This window comes from Onychostoma macrolepis, chromosome 16 (genome assembly GCF_012432095.1).
Source record: "Onychostoma macrolepis isolate SWU-2019 chromosome 16, ASM1243209v1, whole genome shotgun sequence".
NCBI classification, from domain to species: domain Eukaryota; kingdom Metazoa; phylum Chordata; class Actinopteri; order Cypriniformes; family Cyprinidae; genus Onychostoma; species Onychostoma macrolepis.
In genome coordinates, this window is record NC_081170.1 from 23,258,333 (window position 1) to 23,276,556 (window position 18,224).

The 18,224-nt window shown below is 34.7% G+C and overlaps 1 protein-coding gene across 8 annotated transcripts in view; it reads left to right on the forward strand.

Annotated features, from left to right (window-relative positions):
* myh14 (myosin, heavy chain 14, non-muscle) overlaps positions 1–18,224 on the forward strand; it is a 46,804-nt gene that overhangs the window by 12,583 nt on the left and 15,997 nt on the right. For 2 of the 8 annotated variants that reach the window (XM_058746235.1, XM_058746237.1), the window contains exons 4-24: positions 1,309–1,465; positions 2,953–2,980; positions 3,495–3,612; positions 4,375–4,422; positions 4,688–4,699; positions 5,748–5,840; positions 5,939–6,002; positions 6,234–6,332; positions 6,440–6,583; positions 6,695–6,909; positions 8,447–8,599; positions 8,687–8,860; positions 8,978–9,151; positions 9,240–9,354; positions 14,213–14,284; positions 14,789–14,994; positions 15,931–16,052; positions 16,384–16,453; positions 16,661–16,821; positions 16,909–17,017; positions 18,039–18,170. In XM_058746235.1, coding sequence (XP_058602218.1) covers positions 1,309–1,465; positions 2,953–2,980; positions 3,495–3,612; positions 4,375–4,422; positions 4,688–4,699; positions 5,748–5,840; positions 5,939–6,002; positions 6,234–6,332; positions 6,440–6,583; positions 6,695–6,909; positions 8,447–8,599; positions 8,687–8,860; positions 8,978–9,151; positions 9,240–9,354; positions 14,213–14,284; positions 14,789–14,994; positions 15,931–16,052; positions 16,384–16,453; positions 16,661–16,821; positions 16,909–17,017; positions 18,039–18,170 — 2,466 coding nt within the window. The remainder of the gene's footprint in view (positions 1–1,308; positions 1,466–2,952; positions 2,981–3,494; positions 3,613–4,374; positions 4,423–4,687; positions 4,700–5,747; positions 5,841–5,938; positions 6,003–6,233; positions 6,333–6,439; positions 6,584–6,694; positions 6,910–8,446; positions 8,600–8,686; positions 8,861–8,977; positions 9,152–9,239; positions 9,355–14,212; positions 14,285–14,788; positions 14,995–15,930; positions 16,053–16,383; positions 16,454–16,660; positions 16,822–16,908; positions 17,018–18,038; positions 18,171–18,224) is intronic. The other 6 variants (XM_058746240.1, XM_058746241.1, XM_058746236.1 and 3 more) reach the window with 5 other exon arrangements.

Here is an 18,224-nt window from a genome sequence, read left to right on the forward strand (position 1 = left end):
AATATCATGTTGATTTGGAAATTTCACATTTCAGTGTTTGTGGATGTATAGAATATTCAGAACAGGCATCATATTTCTGATCATAGTGTACAGTGGTGAACATGCCTTTTTTGACTATCAGCATGAAGTCTGGTCCACTTCACAGCTCATTCTGACCAAAGAATTGTTGCTGAGTTTACATCCAACTATTTTTATAAGGTTTTGAAATTTGCGCTTAAAGAAATGGAATGGAAATAATCAATATGTGTATAAAAATTTGCATAAAAGATTCCATGCTTGGATGAGTAAGGACAGTTTGACATGCTGTTTTTGTTAAATGTTAGTATATACTGTACAATTAATATATAAAAATGTTTAAATATTTTATTCAGTTTTTTCTATAATGTCAACTAAAATGTTATTTCTAAAATTATATGGTGTTTTAGTAAAACTGGCTAAAACAATATGGTAAATGTATTAGTATTATTGTTATTATTATTATTAATTTAAGTAACAACTGCAAAAATAGGTTCTGCTTATGAATATCTAATTTACTTGCAACTAAGTGCCTCAAAAAAACTAGGGGTGAACAATTAATCAAAATAAAATCGAAACCATGATATGGCCTTGTTTAATTATCAAAATTTATTTATTTAAATAAATATGTTTGCCAGCAAAGGAGAAACTTTAAGCCTTTGATTTCCCTCCAAAATAAAAGATCAATCAAAGCTTAAAATAAGAAAATGAAGACACAAATATTATTATTGTAATTTTACAGTTGTACTGTAAAACTAAATTATTATTATTATTATTTTCTTAAACTGTTTTTTATTTTACAGTGAGATCCTTTTTTAAAGTGTGAAGTCTTCAAATATTTCATATTTTATTTAATATTTAATTTAGTATTAAGAATAATAATAACAGTCGTCACATTGATTTATAATCACACATTTTTGCGTAAATTGGGCAACCCTACAAACTTGCACATCAAACCTAGAGCTCTTCAAAAAATCTTGCCACCTCATAATTCTTCATTAAAATCGTTAATTGTACCAGCCTACTCAAAATGTGCTTTGGACTGATAAAAACCTGAGCACTCTTGACTTCAGGAAGCTGGGTGAAGGCAGCCAATCAGATCTGAGCTTCTGATTTTTGCAAGTACTGTAACTGCTAGTTTTGTGTGCAGTGTCCATCAGGCAGTCAGTCAACAGACTGTGGGCAGTCTGTGGGTGGTCTGTCTGGGCAGCTCTGCCAAAAATAGTTTCTACATATACAACATAATTATTTCCATCTGTCTGAGTTCTTGTGTTTGTGTATGACGCCCGACAGACATACTCCGGCCTGTTTTGTGTGGTGATCAACCCCTATAAGAACCTGCCCATCTATACAGAATCCATCATAGAGATGTATCGTGGGAAGAAACGGCACGAGATGCCTCCACATATCTACGCCATATCGGAGGCGGCCTACAGGAGCATGCTGCAAGGTACCATGGCAACCAGCTAACCTGCTTCAGTTTATGTGAATTTATTCATACACCTCTGCATCGCAATATTTAGACAGAAGAGCCAGTTTCATGTTGCTGCATGAAGATTGAATTCTTTCACATACTTAGTAGTTACAGCGTGAAACCTCAGGCATGGCTGAGACACTGAGATTTGGCATTTTCACCCTGTATCCTGCTCTTCAGGGTGTGTCTGTGGTTAATAAACTGGCCCGACCGGTGTGTGTGTGTGTTTTCAGGAAAAAATTATGGCCAATTATGCCATAATGGTCTTAACTCATTTCTATTAAATGACATAATGTTAAAGGGATAGTTCACCCAAAAATGAAAATTCTGTGATTAATTACTCACCCTCATGTCGTTCCAAACCCATAAGACCTTCGTTCATCTTCGGAACACAAATTAAGATATTTTTGATACCCTCCATAGACAGCAAGGATACTTCCTCGATCAAAGCTCAGAAACGTAGCAAGGAGATCGTTAAAATAATCCATGTGACATCAGCGGTTCAACCGCAATTTTACGAAGCTACAAGAATACTTTTTGTGCGCAAAGAAAACAAAAATAACGACTTTATTTAACAATTAGTCTCCTCCGCGTCACCCTGGCGCCATTTTGGAGAGTATTCCACAAAAAGTATTCTCGTAGCTTTGTAAAATTTCCACTAATGTTACATGGATTATTTTAACGATGTACTTGCTACGTTTCTGGACCTTGATCGTGATAGTATCCTTGCTGTCTATGGTAGGGTCAGAGAGCTCTCGGAATTCATCAAAAATATCTTAATTTTTGTTCCGAAGATGAACGGAGGTCTTACTGGTTTGGAACAACAGGAGGGTGAGTAATTAATGACAGAATTTTCATTTTTGGGTGAACTATCCCTTTAATTTAGTTTTTTAACTGTCAGAAAGATTTACTGTTCTGATTTCTTTTTCAATCTTTGTTAAACACTTTGAGATAGAAAACGTGCAGTTTACCACACGAATATACAGAAAATACGACTGGAAGATAATTTATAAACATTAATTATCAATTTAGTTTGTTAATTAATGAATGAACTAGTCTTTTTTTTATTATCTAATATATACATATGTATTTGTATTATTGTATTTTTAGCTTTATTTCAATTATGAACATGTTTAATAGTTTTAGTTTACAACAACAACGATAAATAAATAAATAAAATGTGTTGGGTCGCCAATGTCCAACATGTCCTGAAGCAAAAACCGGTTCAAAATCACCAAAGTAGATGCTCTCAATATTATTATATTTGTCTAACTGTGTCATTTAGAGTTACTTTCAGTGTACCACCTTAGAATCCTTATAATTAAGTTATTAGTTCATCTGTTTCTTCTCAAATAACACATTTTTCATATTCACAGTTACAAATTCACATAATTCAAAGTCACTGTAATTGTTGATTTGTTATGCTAATGTCCCTCTTCATGTGTGTTGTTTTCCTCACACAGACAGAGAAGATCAGTCCATCCTGTGCACGTGAGTTTCCACTGGCTGTGACCGCTGCATATTTGACTGACTACATATTTCAGTAGAAAGTTCAGAAAATATGCTTTTTTAAAACAAATGACTTCTAATGATTGGAAATCAATCAACACTTAACTGAACATTTAACGTGAAGAAGTCGGACAGTTTTACAGCGTAAGGAGAGATGTAGCTATTTGACCCAGCAGAAGCCTATCGGCTGCAAAAAGACAAAGTTACCAGAAGATTTTGCCCTGTTTGTTCCCTCAGACCTGGTATAATGCATATGAACTTTAGACAGACAATCTAAACATGTTTTTTCCATCATTATTTTCTTTCCCTTTAATGGCGTGTGTTGCTAATTTTGTTTCAGTATATGTGTTTTGTATCTTGTTAAAATGTAAGTCATCTGCTAGTATTTGTTTGAATAACTCTGAAAATAGTCCAAACCTATTTTACAGCAGAAGGTGGTTTATTTGTTCTGTTTATATATATATATATATATATACGAGTGTGTGTGTGTGTTCAGAGGGGAATCTGGTGCAGGAAAGACGGAGAACACAAAAAAAGTGATTCAGTATCTGGCACATGTGGCGTCCTCACACAAGTCTGGCACTCTGGGTCGTCCCAAAGACAGCGCCCTACAGGTAAGGATGGGGAGTTTTAAGAGAGAAAAAAAGCAGCTATTTCTACTTTCTGCTTTTCTAACGAGTCAGCACATGCTTGCCTTGCGATTTTATTGTGTAGTAATTTTTTTTCCTGCTGCCTAGTTCTCCAATAACTTGTTCAGCAATAAGAATAAATTATACATAATACAATAATAATTACAAAAATATTACAAAATCTTCTGCAGATCCATTGTTTGTACTCGCCTTGCCAATATATTCACCAATAAAAATTCTGTTGGTTATATTTTTTATCAACATCAGCAAAAAAATAAATATTTTTCATTAAATGTTAAGTTTTATATATTATTAAAATTCTGGCCAATTACGAATGCTGATGATAATTTGTTCTGCTGTTGCTGATAACCAAAAAATGGCAAATAATAAAATTACAATTATACTATTTTATGGAAATCAAAATTTATATTTAAAAAAAGGTAAGGTAAATAAAAATAAGTTTTTTAAAATATTCATAATCAGTTGTTTTAAATATTGTTTATAATGTCAGCTGGAACTCTTCATCTAAAGCTTTCACACTTGCCACAGCTTATTGTTAACTGTTGATTTCTAAAGCTGTAAATGCTGGTGTATCTGTGGGCTATATGCAGCTTTTCTCTAATATTTCAATTTTCACTCTTCTTGGTTGCTTTTCTCTCCCTGTCTCCTCTCTTTCCTGGGTCCTGCTGTTTCTTTCTGCTCTTCTTTTCTTTTCTCTTTCTCTTTGTCCTCTGCTCTGCGCTGAAGATGGATGGTACGCGCTCTCTGGGTCGTGGCAGTAGCGCTGTGAACAGGGTGAGTGGGAGCTTTTCTCTTCAAGACTGACACATCCGGCTAACAGGAAGGAGTTCAGACTACAGCCGTTCTAATTCATGTCCTGCCACTTTAACCTCATAATGTGTGATATGTCTAATTAGTGTGTGTGGATTTATTTGTTTTTGTTTTTTAACCATGTTTTTATGTATTTTCTCATCAATATGTTATATTTTTTGTCCCCTGTTTGTCTCCTGTTCACTTGTTCAACCACCCCATCTCTCTCTTTTTTTGTGGACTCTAACAGACTGTGCAGTATGTGAGTATGGTTGCTCTAATGCTTCCACTATGGGCCTGTAGGGGGCAATGTATGCATATTAAAGCTTTGCTATGGTATTTTTTTGACCTATATAGACCATACTGGTCTATATGGGTAAGAGCGAACCCTCAGAGATTATGTAGCCTGTACATAATTTAGTTTTTTTTTTGTTTTCATCTAAAGGCTGTGGCTGAGCTGCAATTGTATGAGTTTGCACTTTCAGCTGTGTGTGTGTGTGTGTTTCTGACCTAGCTTTAATCTATGTTTCCAGATGTTATCTATCTCTAATTTTAATTTTTATTTATTTCCTTTTTATTGTACACAATTTTCTTTTAGGGTTTGGTTTAGGAGAGTGGGTCTCAATTTATACCAATTTTTACCCTAGTTTTACCTAATTTATATTTATTAATCTAAAAAGTACATGTATTGATTGATTGATTGATTGATTGATTGATTTTAATTTATGAAACATGTTTTATGCAATTTGTCTTCTGACTTCATATCACTTTTTGTAAAAAAAAAAATTCAAATCACAGTTGAATTAAAAATTTGGATTAACTTTCTGTCAAAAATGCCTAGATTGTTATTTTATTTTATTTATACCTAAATAATAAATAATTGCTTTATTTTAAAATTTATAATTTTTAAATTATTTAATTATAATTTTTAATTTCTTTTTTTTGTGCATTATCATACAGTGATTTTTTTTTTTTTTTGGAAATCGACACAAGAACATCTGCACTCCTTTTACATCCAATACATCTGAACACCCCTCTTCTTGATAATCAAATATTAATCAGTTAATATTTGGAGTTTATAGTAATTATAATTTGCTTTATTTAAAAATAATAGAATTCTGTGGCAAGTCTCCATTTAGTGAAGTAAACATGTATGTGTGTTTGTGTGAGAGTTGTTTGGCTGCAGTCATATGCTGATGCTGGTGCTGATGCTGCGGGGTCTCTGCATTCAGAGGTTTCCTGTGGGCTTTTTGCTGTAATGTTGGAAATATTCCTCCACTGACATGCTGTTCTTCCTGTCCTGTGTCTAGGGGGAACTGGAGAGACAGTTACTGCAAGCAAACCCCATTCTTGAGGCCTTCGGCAATGCCAAAACCGTTAAAAATGACAACTCTTCCAGATTTGTAAGCACTGCAACGGCACATCCAACCATCATCGCTTGAACATAGATATTAATCTTGATGTTTTGATCTGTTCTAACATGTTTTTATATTTGTTTTAGGGCAAATTCATCAGAATCAATTTTGATGTTGCTGGATATATTGTTGGTGCTAATATTGAGACCTGTATCCTTCATACATCCACTAAAAATCACCTTAACACCAGTTGATAATTTAAACAAAATTACTCAGAAAAGTAATGTAAAGTTATAGCTTTCTGCTTTCTATTTTATGTTATGCAATGACATTCGGAAATTTGGGCCGCTTTACCTCATTCAATAAATGATAGCCTGTAATGTACATTATATAAACATGGTTTCTGTTGGTGCATTTTTCTTTAACCCGCACATGTATCAGATTTGCTGGAGAAGTCTCGAGCCATTCGTCAGGCTAAAGACGAGCGAACCTTCCATATCTTCTACCAGCTCCTCTCTGGAGTTTCTGAGGACATGAGAAGTCAGTATATCTCAAACACACACATAGCAGAGCTTCACAATATAACGGTTTTTATTCTCTTTAATGGAAACATTATCATTGTCATTATTTATTCACTCTCTCTGTAGAGGAGCTTCTGCTGGGCAGTGCGGATCAGTACCGCTTCCTCTGCGGGGGGTCACTTCCTATTCCGGGTCAGAGTGATTCAGAAAACTTTACTCAGACAATGGACTCAGTGACTATCATGGGCTTCAACCAGGAAGAATCCACATGTAAGAGAGGAGCTTCTCAAATAGATGGAAAAGAAAACATCTACAAGATTTAACATGTACTTGACCATTGAACAAAAAGAAGTGATTTTCCATCCTTCTGTCCATTTTCAGCTATGTTAAAGGTGATCTCTGCAGTGCTGCAGTTTGGGAACATCACATTTCACAAAGAGAAAAACACAGATCAGGCCTCAATGCCGGATGACACAGCAGCGCAGAAACTCTGCCACCTGCTGGGCATCAGTGTACTGGAGTTCAGCCGAGCCATTCTCACTCCCCGCATCAAAGTGGGCCGCGAGTACGTCCAGAAGGCCCAGACCAAGCAGCAGGTGTGTGTTTGTGTGGCTTCATGAAGTGCATTGAAATACTACAGATGTAAATTTCAACTACAAATACACAGAAAGGAACTTTTGTTTATCACACTGCAGTGTTACTTCAGCATATTTAATGCACGGTAAACCTACAGTAGGTGTAAAAGCGTCAAGCAAAATGTGTATTACAGCTTTTGTGTGAAGCAGCTGTGAACAGCATCAGACATCAAGACATTTTGATAGTAGCTGTTCCGCCTACAGCGAAATCTAATTGGTCCAAAAATTGGTGTTTTTATATATTAATACTTTTTTCAGTAAGAATGCATCAGATTGATCGAAAGTGACAGTAAAGACATTTATAATGTTACAAAAGATTTCTGTTTTGAATAAATGCTGCTCTTTTGAACTTTCTATTCATCAGATCCCTGAAAAAAATGTATCACGGATTCCATAAATATATTTCACGTGCCGTGTTGAAAGAACATGCACGAAGATAAAAATGATGGCAAACAGTCTTTAATAAATCCACATAAAGGTAATCCACTCAAGGAAGGATTGAAATACACATCGACGAGACCCGACAAACTAGAAACTGAACAGACAGGAACTAAAATACACATACCAAATGAGGATAATTAACTAGACACAGGTGAACAGAATGACACAATCAAGGAGAGACAGAAACTAGGACAAGGGACACATGTTATGAATGAGAAACAAACTTAAAGTCCAAGTGATCGTGACAATATTAAGCAGCACAACAATTTTAAACATTGATAATGATTAGAAATGTTTCTTGAGAAGCAAATCAGCATGTTAGAATGATTTCTGAAGGATCATGTGTCTGTGAAGACTGGAGTAATGCTAAAAATTCAACTTTGCCATCAAAGGAATAAATTACTTTTTAAAATAAATAATAAATTAAAGAAATGCAGCCTTGGTGAAAATAAAGTCCTTTTTTCAAAAGCAATTAAAAGAGTTACTGACCAAAAACTTGTGGATGGTAGTGTAATTAATTGCTCCAAATGTGAAACTACTTTCCTCATCACAATTACACTGTAAAAAGTGATAAGTTGACTTAACTTAAAAAAATTGAGGAAACCTGTTGTCTTAAAATTATTAAGTATATAATAATTTTTTTTTTTAAAGTTAAGTGAACTTGACAATTCACTTAACTTATTTTTTTAATTACCATTTACTTAAAAATTTTAAGGCAACGGGTTTCCTCAATTTTTTTAAGTTAAGTCAACTTATCACTTTTTACAGTGTACTTTTCTACAACACATTTTTTTCAACCTTCACACTTCCACCTCTGTGATAAAGAGATCACTTTTCACTATCGATTCGATTCCAGATGAATAAAGTCCCATTGTGAATATCCTGTTCCACTCTGAAAATTGCCACATTAGTAAAATGGTTTTTGATGTTCAGTTAGTGTGTTCTGATTGGCTTTTTGTGACTCGTTGCAGGACAAATACAATTACTTTTACTTCAACAATGCTGTACAATAGAAACATTCATTTTTATGTTTTTGTTCATTTCTGTGTGTGTTTAGGCTGATTTTGCAGTGGAGGCTTTGGCGAAGGCCACATATGAGCGTCTGTTCCGCTGGCTGGTGCACCGGATCAACAGAGCCCTGGACCGCAGACAGCGCCAGGGGGCCTCATTCATCGGGATCCTGGACATCGCTGGATTTGAGATCTTCCAGGTGAGCGAGTTCTGAGAGTCTTAACGATTGTTTATTACTCAGCTGATAAATATTAATCTCTGTCTTTGTCTCTCTCTCTCTCAACAGCTGAACTCATTCGAGCAGTTATGTATCAACTACACTAATGAGAAACTACAGCAGCTGTTCAATCACACCATGTTTGTACTGGAGCAAGAGGAGTACCAGCGAGAGGGCATTGAGTGGAACTTCATCGACTTCGGTCTGGATCTTCAGCCCTGTATCGACCTCATTGAGAGACCGGTCAGTGTGTGTGTGTTTGTGTGTAGATCTTAATTCACATCATAAATAACCATCTGAAGTGCCACCTGATTTGACATGCAGTGTCTTTATAGTGTTTCTAACTGGTTTGCTCCGCAGGCTCATCCTCCTGGCATCCTGGCATTGTTGGATGAGGAGTGTTGGTTTCCGAGGGCAACTGATCGCTCATTTGTGGACAAGCTGTCAGCTGAGCAGGGTTCACACCCAAAGTTCATGCGGCCGCGGCAGCTTAAAGAAGAGGCCGACTTCTCCGTTGTACACTATGCTGGCAAGGTCAGATTTCTTTTTTTTACCACAGTGTATTCTCCATTTCTCGGTTTTCTAGTCAACATGAAGTTATAATACTGTCTTACTCTGCCAGGTGGACTATAAAGCAGATGAGTGGCTGATAAAGAACATGGATCCATTGAATGATAACGTTGCATCTCTCCTGCATCAGTCATCTGATCCCTTCATCTCTGAGCTGTGGAGGGAGGGTGAGTGAAATGAGTGAAATGAAATGAAATGAAATGAAATGAAATGAAATGAAATGAAATTAAATTAAATTAAATTAAATTAAATTAAATTAAATTAAATTAAATTAAATTAAATTAAATTATTAAGGAATAACTAAATAAATATTTTTTAAATAAGTATTTAATTGAATAACCAATAGGTATTATTATTATTATTATTATTATTAACATCAACAACATCAACAACACCAACACCAACAATAAATTAATTAATTGCTTCATACAATTACAAATTGGTACAAACAATACAAAACTTTAAGCGACTTAATTACAGCCTTAAAGTTTTTAGTACAATCAAAATCATGATATATATCTGCGTTATTTATTAATAAATAGTTAATAATGCCATTTTAAAATTCTATTACTAATATTTAAAGCAGAAACAAACAAATAAAAATAGTGTTTTTTTGTTGTTGTTGGTATTATTAATTTCCTAAATGTCAGGAAATAAATAATTAATAATAATAATAATTATTATTATTATTACTACTATAATCATTTGTTTGTTTAAATAAATAACAAATAAATATAAATGTTATTATTATTAATATTAACAACAACTTACCAACAACAACAATAAATAAATTCATTGCTTGATCCAATTACAAACTGGTACGGTTACACTTTATTTTAAGGTGTCCTTGTTACAGTGTAATTATACTATATTATATTAATTATATATTATATAGTTAGTTATATATATATTTATTATATACTTATATACAAACCCGATTCCAAAAAAGTTGGAACACTGTACAAATTGTGAATAAAAACAGAATGCAATGATGTGGAAGTTTCAAATTTCAATATTTTATTCAGAATACAACATAGATGACATATCAAATGTTTAAACTGAGAAAATGTATCATTTTAAGGGAAAATAAGTTGATTTAATTAACAGTAAATTAACTGTTAGCTGTAGTAACAGTAATTTAGTAAACAGTAACTTAAACAACTCTCGCACTCTTTTTGCTACTGTGGAGAGACTGACAAACCCCCCAAGTCAGATTCCCAGTGAAATGCTCTCCGACAGTAAATGCAATGAGTTTGCTTCCTTCTTTTCTGAGAAGATCAATAATATCAGAAAGGAGATTGGCATATCTACTTTTGCAGAGGTCATACAGATTCGACCGCAATTTCAAAAAGAAGCGACTATGTCTGTTTTTGAAGCAATTGATAGCAAAATTTTGAAAGAAATAGTACAAGACCTTACATCGTCAACATGCTATCTTGACACACTTCCCACATCTTTTTTCAAAAGTGTGCTTAACTGTTTAGAAGCAGATCTCTTAGAAGTGGTGAACGCTTCACTTCTGTCTGGGACTTTTCCAAACTCCCTGAAAACTGCAGTTGTTAAGCCCCTTCTGAAAAAGCGCAATCTTGATAACACAATGTTGAGCAACTATAGACCAATATCAAATCTTCCTTTCATAGGTAAGATTATTGAAAAGGTAGTTTTTAATCAGCTGAACAACTACTTAAACTCAAATGGATACCTGGACAATTTTCAATCTGGTTTCCGAGCACATCATAGCACAGAGACAGCACTCATTAAGATAATAAATGATATTCGCTTCAATTCTGATTCAGGCAAAATATCAGTTCTGGTACTGCTAGATCTTAGTGCTGCGTTTGACACTGTCGATCATAACATACTTCTAGAGAGACTGGAAAACTGGGTCGGGCTTTCTGGGATGGTACTCAAATGGTTCAGGTCATACTTAGAAGGGAGAGGTTATTATGTGAGTATACGAGAGCATAAGTCTAAGTGGACGTCCATGACATGTGGAGTCCCACAAGGCTCAATTCTTGCACCACTCTTGTTTAGCCTGTATATGCTCCCACTAAGTCAAATAATGAGAAAGAACCAAATTGCCTATCACAGCTATGCTGATGATACCCAGATTTACCTAGCCTTATCTCCAAATGACTACAGCCCCATTGACTCCCTCTGCCAATGCATTGATGAAATAAACTGTTGGATGTGCCAGAACTTTCTTCAGTTAAACAAGGAGAAAACTGAAGTCATTGCATTTGGAAACAAAGATGAAGTTCTCAAGGTGAATGCATACCTTGACTCTAGGGGTCAATCAACTAAAAACCAAGTCAAAAATCTTGGGGTGTTTCTGGAGACAGACCTTAGTTTTAGTAGTCATGTCAAAGCAGTAACTAAATCAGCATACTATCATCTCAAAAACATTGCAAGAATTAGATGTTTTGTTTCCAGCTAAGACTTGGAGAAACTTGTTCATGCCTTTATCACCAGCAGGGTGGATTATTGTAATGGTCTCCTCACCGGCCTTCCAAAGAAGACCATTAGACAGCTGCAGCTCATCCAGAACGCTGCTGCCAGGATTCTGACTTGAACCAGAAAATTTGAGCATATCACACCAGTCCTCAGGTCCTTGCACTGGCTTCCAGTTACATTTAGGATTGATTTTAAAGTACTTTTACTCGTTTATAAATCTCTAAATGGCCTAGGACCTAAATACATTGCAGATATGCTCACTGAATATAAACCTAACAGACCACTCAGATCATTAGGATCGAGTCAGTTAGAAATACCAAGGGTTCACACAAAACAAGGGGAATCTGCTTTTAGCTATTATGCCGCCCGCAGTTGGAACCAGCTTCCAGAAGAGATTAGATGTGCTAAAACATTAGCCACATTTAAATCCAGACTCAAAACTCATCTGTTTAGCTGTGCATTTGTTGAGTGAGCACTGTGCTACGTCCAAACTGATTGCACTATGTATAATCACTTACTATTTTTAAATGTTTTCAATTCTTTTTAAATCAATTTTTAAATCACTTTGTTTTTATTGTTGTGATTATTATTATTTTTAATTTCTTGTTATTATTTTTATTTTTAATGACTATTTCACTTCCTTTTTTTGTAAAGCACTTTGAATTACCACAGTGTATGAAATGTGCTATATAAATAAACTTGCCTTGGCTTGATTTTAAATTTCATGGCATCAACACATCTCAAAAAAGTTGGGACAAGGCCATGTTTACCACTGTGTGGCATCCCCTCTTCTTTTTATAACAGTCTGCAAACGTCTAGGGACTGAGGAGACAAGTTGCTCAAGTTTAGGAATAGGAATGTTGTCCCATTCTTGTCTAATACAGGCTTCTAGTTGCTCAACTGTCTAAGGTCTTCTTTGTCGCATCTTCCTCTTTATGATGCGCCAAATGTTTTCTATGGGTGAAAGATCTGGACTGCAGGCTGGCCATTTCAGTACCCGGATCCTTCTTCTACACAGCCATGATGTTGTAATTGATGCAGTATGTGGTCTGGCATTGTCATGTTGGAAAATGCAAGGTCTTCCCTGAAAGAGACGACGTCTGGATGGGAGCATATGTTGTTCTAGAACTTGGATATACCTTTCAGCATTGATGGTGCCTTTCCAGATGTGTAAGCTGCCCATGCCACACGCACTCATGCAACCCCATACCATCAGAGATGCAGGCTTCTGAACTGAGCGCTGGACAACTTGGGTTGTCCTTGTCCTCTTTAGTCCGGATGACATGGCGTCCCAGTTTTCCAAAAAGAACTTCAAATTTTGATTCGTCTGACCACAGAACAGTTTTCTACTTTGCCACAGTCCATTTTAAATGAGCCTTGGCCCAGAGAAAACGCCTGCGCTTCTGGATCATGTTTAGTTATGGCTTCTTTTTTGACCTATAGAGTTTTAGCCGGCAACGGCGAATGGCATGGTGGATTGTGTTCACTGACAATGTTTTCTGGAAGTATTCCTGAGCCCATGTTGTGATTTCCATTACAGTAGCATTCCTGTATGTGATGCAGTGCCATCTAAGGGCCCGAAGATCATGGGCATCCAGTATGGTTTTCCGGTCTTGACCCTTACTCACAGAGATTATTCCAGATTCTCTGAATCTTTGGATGATATTATGCACTGTAGATGATGATAACTTCAAACTCTTTGCAATTTTTCTCTGAGAAACTCCTTTCTGATATTGCTCCACTATTTTTCACCGCAGCATTGGGGGAATTGGTGATCCTCTTCCCATCTTGACTTCTGAGAGACACTGCCACTCTGAGAGGCTCTTTTTATACCCAATCATGTTGCCAATTGACCTAGTTGCGAATTGTTGCAAATTGGTCCTCCAGCTGTTATATGTACATTTATTGCTACCTGTCCCAACTTTTTTGGAATGTGTAGCTCTCATGAAATCCAAAATGAGCCAATATTTGGCATGACATTTCAAAATGTCTCACTTTCAACATTTGATATGTTATCTATATTCTATTGTTAATAAAATATAAGTTTATGAGATTTGTAAATTATTGCATTCCTTTTTAATTCACAATTTGTACAGTGTCCCAACTTTTTTGGAATCGGGTTTGTATTATATATGTACTGAGTAATAGTAATTAACTACATGTACTTATATATGGTTAGGGTTAGGATTAGGGTTTGGCTTAGGGTTACTTGCATGTAATTATGCATAATTAATTGTTATTATAATAGTAAGTACATGTAACGTGTAACAAGGACACCTTAAAATAAAGTGTTACCCAAACTGTAAATGGCTTAATTACAGCCTTAAAGTTTTCCATTCAATCAAAGGTATGATATTAATAATTGTTTTATTAATAAATGTTTGATAATGCAGTATTAATAATTAATTTTTCATTCTATTACTAATATTTAATATTGTAATCTACAATAGACTAACGCTTTGCGTTCTCTTCTCTTCTCTTCTCTTCTCTTCTCTTCTCTTCTCTTCTCTTCTCTTCTCTTCTCTTCTTCTCTTCTCTTCTCTTCTCTTCTCTTCTCTTCTCTTCTCTCAGATATTCAAACTCTTCCTCGTGTGTACTTTTTTGACTCTTATGCCACACTGCAATCCAATGGCACTGACAGCAGTAGGTTTTTCTGCTCTTCTTCTTTTAATCTCTCCATCTGTTCATCTAAATGTTGATTAACATTTCACTCTTTCTTTCATCTCTCTTTCATAGCATCAGATTGTGATGTGATGTGTGGGTTGCTGTTTTGCACTGTAGTTTAGTAGAATGTGTGGTTTGTTTTTCATGGGTTGCTATAGAGCTTGTTCTAGTTAGTTTAGTTTAGTTTAGTTTAGTTTAACATTAGATGGTTGTGATCTGCTTTTCTGTAGTTTATTCTTCATAAAGCATCTTTCTTAATGTTTTTTACATGTAGAAAGATTTTTTTTCTGTTTGGAAAATTTTGAAAGTCTCAGAACAACACATTCATACTAAGACTTCTTACCAGAACAGAAAAAAAAAAAACTTTTTGGTTCTTGTACGGTATGTATGTTTTAATAGTATAATATAGAGCCACATTGCTGTCTGAACATGCCATACACATGTTCATTTCATATAATAACATCTCTGTTTTGTGCTTGACAGTGGAGAGGATTGTGGGTCTAGACCAGGTGTCATCTGGTGAGAGCAGTGGACCGGTGAGTTTTGGGGCCGCTGGGCTGAAGACGAAGAAGGGCATGTTTCGCACAGTGGGACAGCTCTACAAAGAGTCCCTCACTAAACTGATGGCCACCCTCCGCAACACCAACCCCAACTTCCTGCGCTGCATCATCCCTAACCATGAGAAAAGGGTAAGAAAAAGGCAAAGATTTTGATGGAATCTTAATAGAAATGGAAAAATTGCCATGGTACTTCTCTTCACTCAATAAGAACTTAACTTCTTAACATTTAAATTTTTTTAAGTTTCTTTTTGAGAGCTTCACATATAGTACCGAATTCACATATTCGGTACAGCAGGAAGAAAAAAAGCTAAACATATATTTATGTTTTTTTGTTAGGGATAAATTTCTAGGGCCCCTTTTACATTAACAACAGAGCCCCAACTTAAATTGAATCATTATTTATTCATAACTATAATAATCAACACTCAAATTAAAAATGTGTATGCAAACACGTAAATTGCACATAATGCAGTTTTTAAATTAACTTCTAAATTATACAGTTTCTATTTGTTGTTTGAAATATAATCATTTACTGTTTATATAACTAACTTGTTTCAGAAAATAATTATTTAAACATACATAAAATAATTAAGAAATCACTAACAGGTCAAATAAAATAATGAAGTATATAGTCTAATATTTCTCTAGCAAATAACTAGCTGTAGACACTATTGACTTGCCTGAGGTAAATGAAGTGCTGTGACATTTTGTTTACAAGCTGTTTTAATGACGTCTTTCCGCAATGGAAACACTGATTGAGCGATTACGTGAGGCATGATTTGTTCATTCATGTTTATTTCGCGTTAAAACTAATAGTAAATGTGATGCATGCTCATTTAGATTATATTTGCTGTCATCTGACACTCTGCCATTACTGTCAATGTTAAATTTATTTTTTAGCAAATCTCATCGTATATTGTGCAGCATTTAAAATAATTGTTTTTCATTTTTAGTGTTTTATTTTTTATTTATTTAGACTATAAACTTGTGTTGAATTTAATATTGGTCATTTCATCGTTTTAATATTGGAGCATCCCTAATTTTTTGTTCTTTAAATTGTCACAGGCAGGGAAGTTGAGTCCTCATTTGGTTCTGGATCAGCTAAAGTGTAATGGGGTGCTGGAGGGAATCAGGATCTGCAGACAGGGCTTCCCAAACCGCATCCCATTCCAGGAGTTCAGACAGAGGTGTGTGTATTCTACTAAACCATGTTTTGAGGAAAAGAACTGTTCCCAGAAGTGAGCTAAATCAGTCAAAACCTCCTTTTGGGGACACCCTTACTTGTTAAAACAGTATAAAAATGAAGAAAAATACACTTTTATTTAAATCATAAAAATGCAGTTTTCTGTTTGGATTACGGTGCAGGTTAGGGTTAGGATATTCATAACTAGCTGTATGTAAAAACAATAGAAGTCTATGGAATGTCTCCATTTACATTAGAAAAGCAAGTAAACGTGTGGATATAAGTATAGCTTGCATAAATAAAAACTCTTATATTGTCTTGTTCTTCTGTCTCAGGTATGAAATCTTGACTCCAAATGCTATTCCTCGAACCTTTATGGATGGCAAACAGGCGTGTGAGCTAATGGTAAGTGATGCCATTCAAGCTTAAAACTTTTTTGAGTTCACAATATTGATTTGATAAAGGATATTATATGCTAGAGTAAATGCTTTACTCTACAGCACAGATGCTTAAGGATCTATGGTGTTTAAGAGTTTTATTCAGATCTCTGATTGGTATTCTGGAGTTTAGTAAGTACATGTTATTGATTATGCATTGGTACTTTACTTACAGATCAGTGCTTTGGAGCTGGACAAGAACCTTTTCCGGGTGGGACAGAGTAAGGTGTTCTTCAGGGCTGGAGTTTTGGCTCACCTGGAGGAAGAACGAGACTTGAAGATCACTGACACTATCATCCACTTCCAGAGCGTGGCCCGTGGATATCTTGCCAGGAGGTAAACATCTGCTTGTGTGTGTGTGTGTGTGGTAGGTTGGTGGTGTGTAATGTGTATGTATGCGTATTAAGTGACCTGTTCTTTCAGGGCGTTCCATAAGAAGCAGCAGCAGCTCAGCGCTCTGCGTGTGATGCAGAGGAACTGTGCTGCGTACCTGAAGCTCAGAAACTGGCAGTGGTGGAGACTCTTCACCAAGGTAACATAGCAGTACATAATCATTTTACATAAAAAAACATTAAGTAGGGCTAATAATGAACTATAAGGTAATGCATTGTTAAAATGTAGTTAAAGCTAACATGCAAACACAAATAGTATGGAAATTTTGTATCTATATAATGTAATGAAGTAGTAATATACTCTCTTACTGCATACTTCAAAGGTTTGACATCAATAAGATTTTTGAAGGTTTTTGAAGTCTCTGATGTACTCAAAGGCTACATTTATTTGATCAAACACAGTAAAAACATAGTGTGTCATAGTGTGAAATATTATTATAATTTAAAGTAACTGTTTTCTATTAAATATATATTTCAAAGTGCAATTTGTTTTGTGATAAAAGCTGATATGAAAGCAAAGCTAAATTTTCAGCAGCCATTACTCCAGTCTACAGTGTCATATGATCCTATAGAAATAATTTGAATATGCTGATTTGATGCGCAAGAAACATTTCGTATTATCACAGTTGAAGATGGTGGTTTTGTTTAATATTTTTGTGGAAACTGTGATACTTTTTTCTGGATTCTTTTATAAATTGAAAGTTTAAAATAATGTTTATTTGATGTTTTTTTGTAACAATTAACAAATTCTAATTATTAAATTCTTAATATTATGAAACAAATCGCTGTTGATTAATTTAATAAAGTTAAATAAAAATAAAGAAAAAAAGAAGTTTTAATTATTATAAAATTATAAAATAAAATATAAAAACTATTAATATTTATTGTTATTTGCTGAACAAAATATTAATTCTGTATTAAAAATCACATTGCATTAACCTAAATAATGTACTTCATGTGATAACATAAATTAATAATTATTTAAATAATAATGTTAAATATTATTTTTAAATATTTAAGTGATATTAATATTAAATAAATAAATAAATAAATACACTTAACCCTTGCAGATTTCCACTTTTTACAGTGCTGTAGAATATGAGATTTGGAATGGGTGTCTTTTGTGTTTATTTGCTTTGTGACCTTTGACCTTTTGTCCAGGTGAAGCCCTTGCTGCAGGTGACCCGCCAGGATGAAGAGATTCAAGCTCGGGAAGCACAGCTTCAGAAAGCCAAAGACAAGTTGACTAAACTAGAGCTTGACTTTTCTGAACTAGACAGAAAAAACCAACAGGTAACAGCATGTTAGTAAACCAAAACAAGAAAGTGTTTATTTGTTTGATTTCCA